The sequence below is a fragment of the Chiloscyllium punctatum genome, chromosome 35, assembly GCF_047496795.1.
Source record: "Chiloscyllium punctatum isolate Juve2018m chromosome 35, sChiPun1.3, whole genome shotgun sequence".
Taxonomy (NCBI): Eukaryota; Metazoa; Chordata; class Chondrichthyes; order Orectolobiformes; family Hemiscylliidae; genus Chiloscyllium; species Chiloscyllium punctatum.
In genome coordinates, this window is record NC_092773.1 from 5,257,791 (window position 1) to 5,275,448 (window position 17,658).

Sequence of the window (17,658 nt, forward strand, 5' to 3'; positions counted from 1 at the left end):
GTTGAACTCTGTCCTCTGTCAGGTCTGTCTTTAAAGCAGTTCATTCTAAGCAAGCACCCACTCACTCAGCAACCTGATCTCTCCTTCCATTATGCCATATTACACTTTGATAGATCATACCATATTGGGAAGCACACAGGGCGCGGTCACTCTATGAAAAGGGGCTATGTAAATGCAAGTTTTTGTGTGTAACATGATGAGGCAATGAACCTGTAAGTAGTGACAGTTTCCAACAATTCTGTTCCTTGGCCACAGAATACCTGAAAGGAAAGAATTCCTGAATCTGTGATATCTTTTTTTATTGGAAAGTATAGGACATTTATACAAATATATGATGAGTAAATAGTGACACAGATGAAAGACTGAACTCAGCATGATTCCTGGTACACAGCTGTGAGGGTCGAGCACTAGATTCTGCAGACAGCCACAGCACAAAGATCACAAACCCACCCCGGGACATAGTTAGAGACAGCCAAAAATATCAGCAGCTGGATCCCTTCTGAAGACAGCAGCCTGGAACACTTTCCACATGGGGAGGGCACTTGCTCCTCCAGCCTGGGATCATCCTGTGCCTGTATTCTGGCAGTGTCTGCTCAGCATCTTGCTATTTGAATCTGTGTGACGACTCACTGACAGTCCCCATCACCCTGCCACTGCCATTCATTTAGAAGGAGCTCACAGCCCTGGGCTGATCTCAGCAAACAGAGTCTGGACTCTCACAGTCTAGACTCTCGCTGCCTGCAGTTTCACTGTCTGGGACTCACGTAGTTTGGGACTCTCCCAGTCTGGACTCAGGTAGAGGTCTGCTTTGTGGCTGTTCAGATCGCCCCCTTCTGAAATGCAGCATGGTTTCTACCTTTCACTGAGCTCTTGGAGAACCTGACAGAGCTGACTGGATATGTGTGCATCAGAGGATTGACTCTGATGGGTGACTGTCTCAGTATGTGAGGGGGTTCCCTGAGTAACTGTCCATTCCCAGTATGGGACGACTCCAGGGTGAGGAATGATAAGCTCGATCCTGCACACCAAACACTCAGCAGTATCCCCAGTACTCCCCGTCACAGCACAGTCACTCCTGTAGCTGGGAGTCATGTGATTCCTTTTGATTCATCACAACAGTCCCCAACTCTCCACCCCGGCCTTGAGACACACTTCCACTTGGATCTGGTAGATCCTATCAGTTGATTAATCTCTTCTCGACCCAGTTCCGGTTCAGGTCCACACTGAGCAATAATGAGTAGGTGGAGGACAGGTTTCAGATCACAGGTCTCAAGGGAATATTATCTGACCTTAAAGTGACAAACAGAGAGAGAGAGAGAGAAGAGGAGGGGAGAAAGATAGAGGAAGAGAGACAGAGAGAGGGTGAGAGAGACACAGAGGCAGAGAGACAGTGCACTAGAGAGAGACAGAGAGACAGAGGAAGCGACACAGCAAGGGAAAAACTGTGAGATTGAGAGAAATACAAAGAGGGAGAGAGAGTAATCAGGCCTGAATGACTGTAATGAAGGTCATATTGTTGATGAAGAAGATTAAGCTGGTCGCACATAGTTCCCAGGGAATGTTCCGAAATTGTTGGTCCGGCGAGATGTACCTGCAAGGTAGAGACAGAAATGACCAAGTGAAGAAGATCAAGTTCTTGGCTACAGCTTGAATCTGTGTTGCACAGCTCAAAAACTCTGAATGCGAGGGTTTTCTTGAGGCTGATATGTGAGAGCACAGGACCTACCTACAAACCAGCCATCATCGCATTTCTCCATCACATCGACAAGGTCACCTTCCATCAGTTCCAGTTCATCTGCATTCACTGGATGGTAGTTATACAGTGCCCGGTACCTGCGACACAGAGACAATTCAGTCACATGGTATCAGCTGACCAACTCTTCTCCCCTAGAAATCCCACGCCATTTCCTCTATCCTCAGAGAGCTATCACTCTGTCGACACCTTCAGACCAGCCTATCTGTATTACCCCTGATAACAGACTGGAGAATAATGGACCATCTCAGAATACAATCTGGCTCCTTCCTCTGAGACACATCCCATCAACCCCATCAACACCTCGACCATTGATCCTGATCTTCCCAGGTATGATACCTGAGTGATTCCCACCAATACCATTGGATCCCATCCCTAAACATGGAGTGAACAAGTTAGGGTTACTCACGGACTCCAGCTTTCACCAATTCCAGTTCTGGTATTTTCTGTCTGGTATCCGACAAGCTTCATAGGATTTCTGTGAGATTGCAGTCTGGGGTCAGAGGACACCTGAAATGATCCAATCAGCAGAGGAGAAAGAGTTGAGTTTGAGAAGCAGCAGGGTTCATGGTGCCCTGACCTCACCTGTGTGCCCATGGGAAGTGGGCACAGCGTGTTTGTACCCAACTAAGGACAAATCAATCATGAGAGAGAGAGAGAGAGAGAGAGAGAGACTCGGAGCACTCCCTGTGAAACCACATCCGGCCACTCTGAGCTAACCTTCTTCAGCAGTCTGACTTCTTCTTGCACACTTTGCAAAGTCAGAGGTCACATGACATCAGGTTATCATCCAACAGGTTGCTCCTTTGACAGGCAAAGTGCACATTATGCACTTTTACATTCCCATGGCCAGCAGACACAGCCTGGTGTAACCATACTGTTTCTGGGTCAGAATAGGACCCCCAGTGGGGCTGCTCTCCATATGCTTAACGTAACTTAATGGGTGCAATCTGGGAAGTGTGGGCCAAGGTGGTTTCTGATCAGAAGCAGGGATTCTGCGCTGCCTGTCATTCTGGTCTCTTGGAGGAATCGGTGATTGACAGATTCAGAGACTGGGAGAAGCTGCAGCTTCTTCTGGCTGGTCTGATCTCAGTCCAGAACAGGGAGGACACAGGTCGGGCTTGGAAATTGTGGAACTCAATGCTGAATCCGAGAGGTTGTAAAGTACTTCAGTGGCAAATGAAGTGCTGTTCCTCCAGCTTATGTTGTGTTTCATGGGAATTTTGCAGTAGACCCAGAACAGAAAAATTAGTACAAGAACAAGTTGGTTGATTCAAATGGCAAGCAGCTCACATGTCAGGGCCATTCCTTTGGACAGAGCAGATGTGTTTTGCAAAGTAATTACCCTGTCTGCATTTGGTCTTGCCAATGTAGAGGAGACCGCATTGTGAGCAGTGCTTTAGAATACTGGATTCGGCCAGAGGACCTGTTTCTACACTGCAGAGGACACTGCAGGGATGCTATGATTCTAAGCACAAGGAAATCACTGCTTTACTGGAAAGTGTGCTTCAGTTCCTGGACAGTGAGCAAGGAGAAGCAGAATGTTAGGCCTTCTGTGATTTCTTGGGAAAGTGCCTTGAAAGGGATGAGGACGTGTGGGAAGTGACAATGGAGTTTACCAGGGTGTCACAGAGAGAATGGTCCCTCCGGAACACGGAAAAGAGAGGGAATAGGAAGATGCGTTTGGTGGTGTCATCCTGCTGGAGGTGGCAGCAATGGCAAAGATTGACTCTTTGATTTGTGGATACTGGCAGTACTGGCATGATACCCTATCATGTTCTGGGAAGGAGGGGAAAGAGTGAGGGCAGAAGTGCAGAAAATGGTTGAGGGCCCTATCAGTTATAGTGGGAGGGAATTCTTGGCTGAGGGAAAAGACAGACATGTTGGAGTGCCCCTGTGGAAGGAGGGATTATTGGAACAGACATGATGGAGGTCGACAACTTGGGAGAATGGAATAGAGTCCTTACATGAAACAGGAAGTGAGGAAGGGTATTGAAGGTATATGGTAAATCTGGGTTTGTGGCCAGCCTATCTCCAGAAATGGAAACACAGACGTCAAGGAAGGGATGAGTCAGAGACAGACCAAACGAAGATGAGTGAAAGAAGCAAATTGGAAGCAAAATTGATTATTTTTTTCAATTCTGGACAAGCAGCATCATTGATGTACAGAAGAAACAGGTGGGGTGGGGACCCAGATAGGATTGGAACAAGGAATCTTCTGGACCCACAAAGAGACAGGCATAACATGTGGGCACCCATGGCTACACCTTCAACTTGGAGAAAGCGAGATCAGGTAAAGGAGAAGCTGTTCAAACTCAGAATGATCTCATCCAGGTGAAGGAGGGTGGTTTCGGATGGAGACTGTTGAGCCTCTATTTGAAGAAGAAGCAAAGAGCTTTCAGACTGTCCTGATGGAGGGGGGTTGGGGTGAAAGGATTGTGCAGGAGATGGACAGAACCAGTGGAACCGCTGCAAAGTGTCAGAAAAAAATCACAAATGTAACTGGGGAGAGACAGGACAAGGAGGGAAAAGTCAAGTCAAGATAAGAAATGAAGGTCAATGGGAGAGGAACAGGCTGAAAGGTCATGTCAGCAAGGGCAGTCCGATTTGTGGATTTGGGAAATAATATGGTGGAAATGTGTCAGTCCAGATTCCTCCCCAGAAAGGAAAGTGTTTGTCCTCTCTCTGAAATAGGAAATTATTTGGAAGCTCCTTGAACTGCAATTGCTGCTTTTCATGAAACTTTCCAGAATGGATTCAACTCCATTTTGTACATTTCTTCTCAGAGTGTGGGTATTGCTGCCAGCTGAACATCCTGAATTGTCCCAAGATGGTGCACAGGGTGTTATTGTAAATTCATTAGCTTTTCTTCTGTGGCACATGGGCAAACAACGCTCTGATTTAATTATTCTTATTTTTGTTTTCATAGCTGTCTACAGCTTTGTCCCTCCCTGTGTCTGTCATCTCCTTCAGCACCACAAGCACTCCTCGAACCTTGGCTTCTTGTGCAATCCAAAACTGAATCACACCACCATTGGTGACTATGCCTTCAGTTCCCTCAGCCTCAAGCTCTGGGATTCTCTCCCTGCAACTCTCCACTTTGCTTTCCATCCTTAAAACCCTCCTTAAGGCTCACTCCTTCGACTGAGGGTTTAGTCATCCGTCCCTCATATATCCTTGAGTGGCTCACTCTTGTATTTTATTCTAGAATGCTCCTTGGGACATTTTGCAACATGAAGGATTTATATCAACTGTGATCAAGATCCATAAATATATCATCGACTTTTGGAAATTTTGTTTCTAAAGTGGAGAAATGATGTGTAGCTTTAAGTTTGACTTGTATGTCTATATTGTGTGTATTAAGAAGGGGAGACATGGTTTCACTTCACACTTGTTATGCTAAGGGTGTTGGAATGTCTAAAGCTTATTGATATATACATTTTTGTGAGGGTTTACAAACTTGATACAGCCTGAGTTGAATACAGGTACATGAGGGAAAAAAATGTCGAGATAAATAATCTGCTCTTATCTAGTGACAAGAGTCCAGCATCTAGATTAGAGTGGTGCTGGAAAAGCACAGTAGTTCAGGCAGCTTCCGAGGAGCAGTAAAATCGATGTTTTGGGCAAAAGCCCGAAAGGGATCTGATGAAGGGCTTTTGCCCGAAACGTCGATTTTACTGCTCCTCAGATGCTGCCTGAACTACTGTGCTTTTCCAGCACCACTTTCATATAGACTCTGGTTTTCAGCATGTGCAGTCATTGTTTTTACCAAGAGTCCAGCATCACAGAACGACAGAATAATCTTGGTGGCAGTGTCTGGAGGTTCAGTCAAAGCAAAAAAGTGGCTTTTGTTTCGCAGTCTCCATCAAAGTCAGGGGCTGGGACAAACTCCTGAGTGTTTTAAGAGAAAAAAAAATCTAGAAACAGAAAACTGCTGAAGCCAAGGGTATGGAAGATCCATGGGTTTGTTCTGAGCATGTTATGTGCTGAGTTTGTTATGTGCATAGAAGATATTAAAAAGAAATTTCTGGAAACAATACTCCAAAGGAACAAGGAATATTAAAGTGGAGAGAGGGTAACCCTACACTGCAGTTTGAGTATTCTGTTAGATTGCTATTCACTGCAAAAATTTGAAAATTTATTCTTGATATTTATAATAAGACATTTCAAATAGTTCTTGTATAATGTAATTAAGTTGGTATTTTCTTTTACATTTACAAATACTGAACTTTCTGTCCTTTTGTTAAAGTACATTGGCAGCCTCTTGTGAAGACATTCAGTGATTGCAAACAAAAAGCAAAAGTAGAGTTTAGAATCTATCCAACCAGATCTCATTCTGGGATCCAATTTATCCAACGTGGCATCCACTAGGGTGACAACACAACTCAAGTTGTTTGCAATCGCTTACCTGGGAGGTCTGCACTGGTTGCTTAGTGGAGGATACAGTCGCCATGGTTCCTGTGTCTACTGCTGGTTGAGGTGGTGGTGACGACAGCTGCCAGGAGAGAGGGCCAATGGGACTGCCTCCATGCTGACTGGTTGGCAAAGCTGGCATTGCATGCTGATTGGTGTTCGATACTACAACTGCCTGCTGTCTGCTGGTTGGCATTGGTACAGAATAGTGACTGGCTGGTTGTCTGGTCAATGAATCTGATCCCTCCATTTTTGTGGAGACTGGTGAGCTGGGGGAATAATACTGGGTTGGTAGAGTTGAAGAAGTATTGGGGTAATGCTGGGTTCGGGCGATGGATGGGGTGGTGGAGTAATGCTGGGTTACAGGGGTGTGGTAACGCTGGGTTGGCAGTGTTAGTGAAGTGTTCAGATATTGCTGGCTTATGAGGGTTGGGGAGGTTTTCGGGTATTGCTGGGTTGGCAGAGTTGATGAGCTGTAGGTGTATTGTTGCATTTTAGGGGTAGGGTTGGGGGATGTTTTTAGATATTGTTGGGTTGGTACAATTGGTGAGTTGTTGGGGAATTGTTGGGTTTTTGGGGTCGTGTTGGGGGAGGTTTGCAGGTATTGCTGGGATGGTACAATTGGTGAGCTGTTGGGGAATTGTTGGGTTTTTGGGGTCGTGTTGGGGGAGGTTTGCAGATATTGCTGGGATGGTACAATTGGTGAGCTGTTGGGGAATTGTTGGGTTTTTGGGGTTGTGTTGGGGGAGGTTTTTAGATATTGCTGGGTTGGTACAATTGGTGAGCTGTTGGGGAATTGTTGGGTTTTTGGGGTCGTGTTGGGGGAGGTTTGCAGGTATTGCTGGGTTGGTACAATTGGTGAGCTGTTGGGGAATTGTTGGGTTTTTGGGGTCGTGTTGGGGGAGGTTTGCAGATATTGCTGGGTTGGTGAAGTATCACCATGAGATAAGGTTGAAGGGCTTGGTGAAACATTGCAGTGTTGCTGCATTGGAAAAGTTGATGGACTATGGGGGGACTGCTGACTTTGGGAGATTGGAACTGAGCCAACAGCACTCTTGACTTTTGGACTTTTCACCACTTGTACGTAATTGGCCGGAAAGATTCCTTGTCGGTTGGTGCCTGTTATTCTTCCTTCGAACCAATTGTCATCGACTCTTCGTATCAATGAGATTGTTTCACCCTGATACACAAACAAACAATCAGCTGAGGTGTTCTGGACTAGGGTGAAATATCGCCTGACTCTAATCCAAACTCCTCTGGTTTGCTGCATACTTCCTCATCCACACTTCTGTGACCTCCAGAGCTGACTGTGAAGTGGATGGTCTCATGCATCCTAACCTCAGTAAACCTCATCTCACCCAGAACTGTACTATCCTGGATTTGATCACCTGGAGAGGCTCCCTGTTAAGCAATCCCTCCATTTCAAAATTCTCATTCTCGTTTTCACACCTTTCAATATCTCTGGAATTTCCTTTACGTCTACAACTTTCAAATATCTCTATGCTTTATGAAGTGTGGCCTTTTACACATTCTCAGTGTCCATCATTCTATCCTTGGCACCATGTTTTCAGCTGCCTGGATCCTAAGCTCTGGAATTTCTTCTCTTTGCACCTCTAAATCTCACTTTGCCTTTAACATATTCCTTAAAACTAACCAGTTCAATTAAACTGTTACACATCTGTCTCAACACCTCCTGACGTGACTTGGTAACAAAACCTTTCCTCGATAACTGCTCCTGGGAAGTGCCTTCGGTAGTTTTACAAAATTAAAGGTGCAATATACATTTGCTGTCATAACTGTTGATCATTCTACAAGATGCTGCGATTACCCACATCCAGGAACATGGACATCCTCAAACTAGAATTAACTTCTATCTTCAGAAACCAGGATTATCTGGTTGATACCTTTAAATTTATGAAAAGAGCTGAAAGGATAGATGTGGAGAAGATGTTTTCACTTGTAGAGAGAAGGAGACTCAGGGCAGAAATAGAAGTCAGAAAACAATCTAATGGGGGAATAGAGTCAGATGTAGGAGATGAAATGTCCTCTTGTGGAGCAGAGACACCAGGAGGGATCACTTGGGCTGAATATGCTGTCAGTGTTGTCCATATTCATGATATCTGGGATAAGGCAAACATTCTGCTAACACTCTTTTAAATTACTGACACCACCTCAACCATGATTCCTGCACATGGATCACTCTCTCATTTTGGTCACTGCCCAGGCTCAAACTGCAGTTAGCAACTCAACTTTCTGCACTTGTCTAACTTTCCACTCACCCAAGTTTCTCACTGAGCTCTGCACGTCTGCATCAATTCCTTTCCACTGCAGCACTCATAGGGCACTCATAGAGTTTTCTCCTTGTCCTTGGCTCACTCCCACTCTGAACAAGGCTCACTGTCTGTGGCGGCCTTCTGTCTCCTAAGGTGATGGTTTCCCTGTGATAGTCAGCCTTGTGTTTGGCTCACATTAGCACAGAAATCTCTGGGATATTTGCTGCAGAAGATGACAGTGGGTATGACTCATTAGCTCTGTTTCTCAGGGCCCTCTTCTCAGCCAGTTGATCTTTCTGCTTCTGTTCACCTTTCCACCATCTCCCAGTTGGCAGTGTTAATGTCCTTGCTTGCAGGTGTCCTCGATCCAGAGATATGGGTGCCAGGATGGTGTGGCCCAATGGTCAGCTCACTATGTGGAAGATCATTGAGTGTACAGCTTGCCTTCATTCAATGAATGTGGCCCAGCCAATACAGATTTGTTGGCTTCGCAATGAGTTGGTAAGCTTATCTGACCAAGACATACCAGAGGTATCTTAGACAGAGAAGGTGGAAATAGCTCAGCCTTTTCACCTACCGAACATATGGTTCTCAGGCCTCACTATGTAGAAGAGCTTGTAGAGGTTAGGGTTTGGTACACTCACAGTGTGGTGTTCTTGATCAGGACGCTGTTGGTATACACTCTGTTACTCAGTTCAGATATAGCACTGCAGCTTTTGTGTTGCCTGTGTTGATTTCAGCATCAAGTGATAGTTGAGTGAGACCTGCAACGCCGAAGTCGATGAAGTCATACTCAGTGTTGATAAATGGCAGGGTAGCAACATCCTGGATGATGGCATTGTCTTCCTGATGTTGATGGTCAAAATAGACCATTTCCAGGTGTAAGAGAGTTTGTGTGTTTGCGCTGAAAATGTTCCTCAGTGCAGAATGTTCATGTGGGATCAGTGGCGTTAAGCAGCTCTCAGATAAGAATTTGGTGCACTTTTGCCTTAGATCTCAGGCAAGCACAGCTTTCTGTCAGTTCTGTATCATTAAGGAGACATTCTCTGTTGATGAGCTGAAGGCCTGTGACAGCAGCAAAGAGAATAATATGCTGAGGAAAGTGTTCTGATGTTGTCCGATTATGAGCTGGCCTTATCCACCATACTGTTATCAGTCGAGGAGGTCACAGTGAGGTGTTTAACAGGCAGCAAGTATTTTCCAGCTATTCCCATGTTTGCATTCCTTCGTCAGATTGATGAAGGCATTACCTCCTTTGTTCAGAGCTTTTCTTTTGCAGCTGTAGGACTGAGATGATCACAACAATTGTAGATCAGACCATTACTTAGGATGAGGGTTGGATATGTCTTACCAGGACCTGCAGTCTGACAAGGGGAATTTGAGCAACTACTTTTCCCGTGATGTGCATCAGGAGGGAGAGATGTTGATAGCTGTTGCAATTGGCTGCAGCCACCCTTGTTCTTGGGCAGGGTCACAATCTTTTCATCCCACATTTCTTACCGCACTGGCCTCTACCGCGTGTAGAGGCTGGGAAGTTTGTGCAGATGCTGCAGGATTGCTGGTTTCCCCTGATTGAGAAGCTCTGATGGTGCAGCATCAGCTGCTCCACCGTAGCTTTGATATCCATCGTGACAAGCAGGCTCTCTATGATGTCTGGAGCTTCCTCCGTGACAGTGTTCTCCCCACAGTATAACAAAGGTACTGTTGGAGTCCAAACAAGAGTCCCTGTACAGACTGGGTCAGTAAGACAATACAGTCACTGGGAATGTTGTCAAAAATCTGGTGAATTGCAGGGAATGCACAACTGCTCCAACACTCACTGAACCTGAAATTGCTCGACTGTAACTTCCTGCTGCCTGAATCAGTTCACAATCCCTGTGCAAATCTCCACATTCCCACAAGATGGCGGTGACACTCAGGCCGGGGAGCCTAGAGTGAAGGAGAGAGTGAAAGTGTGAGGCAGAGACAGAGAGACAGAGACAGCGAAAGAAATATTATATCAGAATTTGAGCATGATACAGTGCGAGAGGAGGACATTCATCGATTCATACCTGTGCAAGCTCTGCTGTCTGTCCCCTGACCCATTTTCCTATGAACACTGATTTTGTACCCTCATTTGAAGGCTGTCATGTTCCAAATAATCTGGACTTACTTTTGTTAAATTTAAACTTTTCAGACACACACCTTGCGAAAAGAGAGCTCCACACTTAAATTTCCCTTGAAGTTAAATATGGCAACAGCTTCTCCATACTCCAGGATTTGGATGGGTGGGTTCTTGATTGGTGTTGGTCTCTCAGTGTCAGGAATAAACTGAAATAGGAAAGCAAGAGATGAAATACCAGTCAGTTCACAGTAGAGAATCAAGTCAATATGGGGAAAAGGTGGGAGATTGGCAGTCACTAATGCTGTAACGATTCTGTGAGCCCACTGAGCCTGGGATTGCAGTGAAATGTCACAGACCCCTCGTCGCCTGATACTGCTCTATTAGGGGAGGCAATGTCCTAATCGTATTATCACTAGAATATTGCTGAGGGCAGCACGGTGACCCAGTGGCACTGCTGTCTCACAGCGCCAGGGACCCAGGTTCAATTCCAGCCTCAAGTAACTGTCTATGTGGAGTTTGCACATTCTCCCCATGTCTGTGTTGGTTTCTCTGTCCTTCGAGCAACGAATCAGTGATTTAGTGCATTTTGCTGTCCTCCCAGAAATGGGTGAGTTTTTATCCTTGTGTGAGAGAGGAAAATCATACCAGAACATATTACCTCAACATAAGATGTTGGGAAGATCCCGAGCCTCCCATAATGCTCCCCTTTCAGCCAGTTCTGGTCGAGCACTTTGTGGATGTAAACAACGTCTCCCTTCTGAAGAGTAAGTTCCCTGGAGAGCAAACCATATAAATCATGTCAGAGCAATGATCAAAGGTTGTAGGATGCCCATAATTCAAAGAGAAATGACTGCAACACAAGACACCGAGCAGCCAATGTCCAGTCCCATCATCTAAGTCAAAAAAGGTATCTTGGAACAGCTGCCCAAGGGCATGACAGCAACATCTGTAGAGAGTGGGATTTTCAGAAAGAGAGAACAAACTTACTCTGACACTTAACTCCCACTCTTCTGAATCCTAACAATTTGTCCACATTGGATACAGTTGGATAGACCTCATGTTCCCTCCCAGTAACTGATTTGAGTCCTCAGTTACAGACTGGCCAGCAGAATCTATTCAACCACATGGGTTTCCCAGAATTCAATCACTGAATCCACATATGAGAAAGTGAGGGAGTCACTGGCTGCTGAAATTCCCCCTTCTCTGACTCACGGGACCAAAACCAGCTTTAATATTGGTTTGTGCCAATCTTCTGCAGATGGACTAGTTCCAGCTTTCAATGGGTCTCAGGCCCACCTGACTTTATCATGTTCAGTCATATCTCAATCTCACTGGTTCTGGCACACTCAACTTACTTTGCAGATTCAGCCTGGAAGTCAAACTTGGCCCGTGCTGCCTTCATCTGTGAAGATAATAAGAAGAGTTAGGAGGAGAGAAGAGTCTGTGGGGGTTAAGCTCCCAGCCTGGTTCCCAATAGAAACAAACCGATTCAATTCAGTTTTTTCTGTTCTTTATTCTTTCATAGGATTCGTGTTTCACTGCCTAGGGCAGCATTTATTGTCCACCTGTAATTGTCCAGAGGGCAGTTAAGACACATTGCCGTGAGTCTGGAGTCACGTGCAGGCCAGGCAGGGGTAAAGATGCCTGATTTCCTTCCATTCAGGACAGTAGTGAACCAGATAGGTTCTCTGAAAATTGACAAAGCTCCAGTGGTGGTCACCATTAGCCAGATTTTCAGTTCCAAATGTATTCACTGAATTCACATTCAAACAGACACAGAATAAAATTTGCTCTAGCCTTTTATGCTGACTGTAAATCTCCCTATTCGTGCATTGTCCCCATCAACTACTCCCACGAGAGGTAGAATGTATAGCTCCCTTTACTTTGTTAAACTGAATGTGAAGTTCTCTCTGCTCTTTTATTGTCCGCAGCAAACATGTCCACAACAGGGTTAGATCCAGAACAAAGCTCCCTCTTCATTCTTCTGATCTTTCAAAGAGTACTTGGGATTTTTTTAACCATCTGAGAATTGATGATCCGAAGAGCAGGATTGTAGACAAGGCAGCACTCTCTCGGTCTTGCCCTAATGTCGAGTGGCAGTCTGACTTTTAGGCTGAAGGCTGTGCAGTGGCGTAGGAATAGTCTGATTTGGAAATACTGTCTTCTGCTGCCAGTTTGTTTCCTGTGTGTGACCTTCCACATTTATGGAAGGCTGCACACCTGTTCAGTTCACAGGGAATATTGTTTGTTTGGTGTATTTCCCCAAAGAGCACTGGGGAAAGTTTCATGGCTATTCAACTGACCACAGTGACACAGGACCATAATTCATCTTCCTGACTGGCTGCACCTGGAACTAAACATCGTTTGCGCCTCATTATTCTCTCTCACGATTACTCTCTGAGCGATGAGATTTGAGGACTATGTTCGGGATTAAATAACACAAAATACTGCACTGAGTGACCTTCAACCTGTTGTTGCTACCCAGCCCAGTCTCTGAGCTTACCTTTCGCGTTTCGGAGATGTGTGGCCCATCTGTCAGGTTGTCTTGTCTCCCATCAGGACTGTTCCCATTATTCACACAGCTCAGAGGACCTACAACGAAAGAGAAAGGAAGAGCTAGCACTTCCATCGCACCCTTTCACCATCACAGAATACCCCAAACTGTTTTACAGCCACTGATCAACTTCGTGATGTGGAGCCGTGGCTGTCACATCAGAAACAGGAGCAAACGCTTTGCTTTATCAGCTGACCTCAGAGATGGCATTTCTGATAGTGCAGCACTCTTACAGAACGACACAGGGCCTGTCAGTCTGCACTGTGTACCCTGGAGCCAAATATTTATCCCTCAACAACATTTCTAAAAGGAGTTATTTGGTTCTTGTTGTATAATTGGATGGATATGACAAGATTAATCTGAGTTCAGCCACAGCTCTGCTGACTCTGCAGTACAACCACAAACCAAGAGGTGCAGTGTTACGCAGGTTGGGCACACAGCAAATGGAGTCTGGCTTGGTCTCTTCATGGAGATTCACGCGTCTTATTTAGTTCTTGTTAATCATTGTTCATGTCCCAGAGTTAATGTAACCTGTACATAATCACTGTGATGTTATTGTCTAAGACAAGTCTTACAAGACTTGTTTCTAGTCCATCCTTCACCACAGACTCCATTTGCTGTGTGCCCAACCTGCGTAACACTGCACCTCTTGGTTTGTGGTTGTACTGCAGAGTCAGCAGAGCTGTGGCTGAACTCAGATTCACTTCAAGAATAAGTGAACTGATGGCAGCATTCTCCCCCAACTGGCCTTTCTCATCACTGCTTGAATACTGATCCTGCTGCTGTACGTGGGAGCTGGTTGAGGGTAAACCTGCAGCTTTGCTTCCTACATAACTAAGCTTCAAACATGAGTAAACTGGTTGCAAGCTGGTTTGGAACATCTTGACTGTCTGACTGGCGCTAGTGAAATGCAACTCCTTTCTTCTCACCTCCTGAAGATGCTGGGTGATCTCTGGTGCCAGTGACTCCATGGAGGATCTGGTTGCCAGGCAACTTGCTGCATTGACCACTGGGTTGGAGATTGACGGGCGACTGCTCCCACCCAGGAGGTGAGCTCATTACACTGGAGCAAAAAGAGAAAAGTGTAAAGTGTGATCCAGTTCACTCAGGGAGGTAAAACCCAGCCTGGAAACCCTCTCTTCAATCTACACCCAAAGGGGAGTCCCGACTCATGGCATCTGATCAAACATTGACAAGCCAAACAAAACAAAGAACATTGCTCCAAACTCCACTGACAAATTATTTTCAGAAACTAAAATGACAACAGTCACACCCGATAACAAACAAACAGGAATCAGAAAGTACAAAATGACATAGGGACAAGTGTGGAAACAGAGGCAGAACAACGTGTCCTTGAAACAGTGTGCTGGAAATATCCAGCAGGTCAGACAATATCTGTGCAAGGGAGACAAAGTTAATGATTCCAGTTGTATAGGACTCCAACTTCTGAACATTTTGTCCTTGTTCAGGCTCGGCACTATCATTGTGAATGAGCAAAACGTCCTCGTAAATAAATTCAACATTCACTTACAGTGCAGAGATTAAACTTGTACACAGCCTCCAACTGTGGTCTCGTGGTACCAGGCTTTGCAGAGATTTACAATGTTTTGTCCACTTTGAAAGTCTTGCCTCTGGCTGGAAATCTATGACCAAACCAGGTCTTTGCCTGGAGGACTGCTCCAAACAAACCCCCAAATCCCTCTGCTCCCACGCAGCTCGCAGATTGACAGATAACACCAGCATCAGCTGTCACTGGACTGCATTTATTCTTCAGAGCCCAATATTGTCAGGCCACTCTCGTTTCTAAAGAGCTATTCATTAACAAGACTGAGCCAACCATGCCTGCAAAGCTGTTCTGTATATTAATCACGTTGTCCGACACAGCAACAGCTATCTCCTGCATATTAATGAGTCTCTCCTGCATATTAATAAGTCTGTCTGCATTCCATTGAGTGACCTGCATGTTTCTTACTAAATTATGCACAATTCTTTCTTTCTCCGACTTGATCGCTGAAATTCTCTCTCAGTTTGCCCCTCCCTTTCTCTCTCCCTCCATTGAACACTGTCTGCCTCTCCCACTAATGCTTGTTCAATAACAGTTTGCATTCATCATTGCTTCTCAAATGGGTGGGTAGTGATTCAAAAACAGACCCCACCCAGTCAAATCCAGTTGTACCCAGAGATTCAGAGCCTCTACTAATAGGTGGTAACAGGCATCAAGTGGTGTAGCCAAGCTGGTCAAACAGGCCTTCTCTGGAAGAAAAGCTGTCTTTGGGTTACAGATGGATGTCTGATGGGAACAAGGATCAGACAGAAAACATGTTTCTTCCAGAAGATGTAAACCACAGGCTCAATTCCATGTTGGTATTGTGTCTTCCTTGCCCACCTTAATTTCCGACCATATTTGGAATAATCTGATGCCAGTGGAGAAAAGAAACCCATTTCATGATCTCTCGACTATCTGTGTGTTCAAATCTCATGTCGCTTCAGGGAGACCCAGTGAGGACAGTCAGTTTCTTCCTAGCTCAATCTTGTTGATGCCTAGACCCTCAATCCAACAAGGTGAATCTCCAATCTGGTTGAGTGAGATTCAGTACAGGCAGTCAGGAAATGACGATCGTCTCATAATAACCAAGCCACTCGACGGCTGCAGATGTGACACCTGCCCAGATTGAGCCTGTTTGTGACTGCAGCTCCACACCAACATAGTATAACTGCCCTCTAAAGTGCTCCAACATAACACAGGGTAAGATAAAGCTGATTGAAAGGCCCCCAACAGCACTGTTTCAAGGGACAGGATCATTCAAAGTTTGTGAGAAGATTTGTAACTCGGGTGCTCATTGTTGTGGTTGTGTTCGCCGAGCTAGGAATTTGTGTTGCAGACGTTTCGTCCCCTGTCTAGGTGACATCCTCGGTGCTTGGGAGCCTCCTGTGAAGCGCTTCTGTGCTGTTTTCTCTGGTATTTATAGTGGCCTGTCTCTGCCGCTTCCGGTTGTCAGTTCCAGCTGTCCACTGCAGTGGTCGGTATATGGGGTCCAGGTCGATGTGCTTATTGATTGAATCTGTGGATGAGTGCCATGCCTCGAGGAATTCCCTGACTGTTCTCTGTTTGGCTTGTCCTATAATTGTAGTGTTGTCCCAGCCGAACTCATGTTGCTTGTCATCTGAGTGTGTGGCTACTAAGGATAGCTGGTTGTGTCATTTCGTGGCTAGTTGGTGTTCATGGATGCGGACCGTTAGCTGTCTTCCTATCTGTCCTATGTCGTGTTTTGTACAGTCCTTGCATGGGAATTTGAACACTACATTGGTTCTGCTCATGCTGGGTATCGGGTCCTTCGTCCTGGTGAGTTGTCTGAGCGTGGCTGTTGGTTTGTGTGCTGATATGAGTCCTAGTGGTCGCAGTAGTCTGGCTGTCAGTTCAGAAATGTTTTTGATGTATAGTAGTGTGGCTAGTCCTTTGGGTTGCAGCATGACCTCATTCCGTTGTCTTTCCCTTAGGCATCTGTTGATGAAATTGCGCGGGTATCCGTTTTTGGCGAATACATTGTATAGGTTGTTGTGGTTCTGTTCGCCGAGCTGGGAATTTGTCTTGCAAACGTTTCGTTCCCTGTCTAGGGGACATCCTCAGTGCTTGGGAGCCTCCTGTGAAGCGCTTCTGTGCTGTTTCCTCCGACATTTCTCCGGTATCCTTAGTAGCCACACACACAGACGACAAGCAACATGAATTAGACTGGGACAACACTACCATTATAGGGCAAGCCAAACAGAGAACAGCCAGGGAATTCCGAGAGGCTTGGCACTCATCCACAGACTCTATCAACAAACACATCGACCTGGACCCAATATACCGGCCACTACAGCTCGAACTGACAACTGGAAGCGGCAGAGACAGGCCACTATAAATACCAGAGAAAACAGCACAGAAGCGCTTCACAGGAGGCTCCCAAGCACCGAGGATGTCACCTAGACAGGGGACGAAACGTTTGCAAGACAAATTCCCAGCTCGGCGAACTGAACAACAACAAGCACCCGAGCTACAAATCTTCTACCAAATTTTGAACATTGTATAGGTGTTCTTCCTCTTTTTGCAGTTCTGGTGTACTGCAGTGTGTTGTGGCCCTTTTGAACAGTGTCTTGATGCAACTTCTTTTGTGTGTGTAGGGGTGGTTGCTTTCATAGTTTAGGACTTGGTATGTGTGTGTGGCTTTCCTGTATACCTTTGTGGGGAATTCTCCGTTCGGTGTTCTCTGTACCATCACGTCTAGGAATGGGAGTTGGTTGTCCTTTTCTTCCTCTCTAGTGAATCGGATTCCTGTGAGTGTGGCGTTGATGATCCAGTGTGTGTTCTCTATTTCTGTGTTTTTAATGATTACAAAGGTATCATCCACATATCTGACCCAGAGTTTGGGTTGAATTTGCAGTAAGACTGTTTGTTCTAACCTTTGCATTACCGCTTCTGCTATGAGTCCAGAGATGGGTGAGCCCATGGGTGTGCTGTTGATTTGTTCATATATTTGGTTGTTAAATGTGAAGTGCATTGTGAGGCACAGGTCCAGTAGTT

The 17,658-nt window shown here is 45.6% G+C and overlaps 1 protein-coding gene across 2 annotated transcripts in view; it reads right to left on the reverse strand.

Moving 5' to 3' along the window:
• Positions 1 to 282: 282 nt before the first annotated feature.
• Positions 283 to 17,658, reverse strand: part of sorbs3 (sorbin and SH3 domain containing 3) — a 49,085-nt gene continuing 31,709 nt past the window's right edge. For both annotated transcript variants that reach the window (XM_072553845.1, XM_072553844.1), the window contains exons 14-22: positions 14,027 to 14,160; positions 13,047 to 13,135; positions 11,899 to 11,945; positions 11,202 to 11,316; positions 10,624 to 10,749; positions 6,162 to 7,346; positions 2,163 to 2,263; positions 1,727 to 1,833; positions 283 to 1,591 (exon numbers count right to left, since the gene is read on the reverse strand). In XM_072553845.1, coding sequence (XP_072409946.1) covers positions 1,530 to 1,591; positions 1,727 to 1,833; positions 2,163 to 2,263; positions 6,162 to 7,346; positions 10,624 to 10,749; positions 11,202 to 11,316; positions 11,899 to 11,945; positions 13,047 to 13,135; positions 14,027 to 14,160 — 1,966 coding nt within the window. In that variant the 3' untranslated portion in view covers positions 283 to 1,529. The remainder of the gene's footprint in view (positions 1,592 to 1,726; positions 1,834 to 2,162; positions 2,264 to 6,161; positions 7,347 to 10,623; positions 10,750 to 11,201; positions 11,317 to 11,898; positions 11,946 to 13,046; positions 13,136 to 14,026; positions 14,161 to 17,658) is intronic.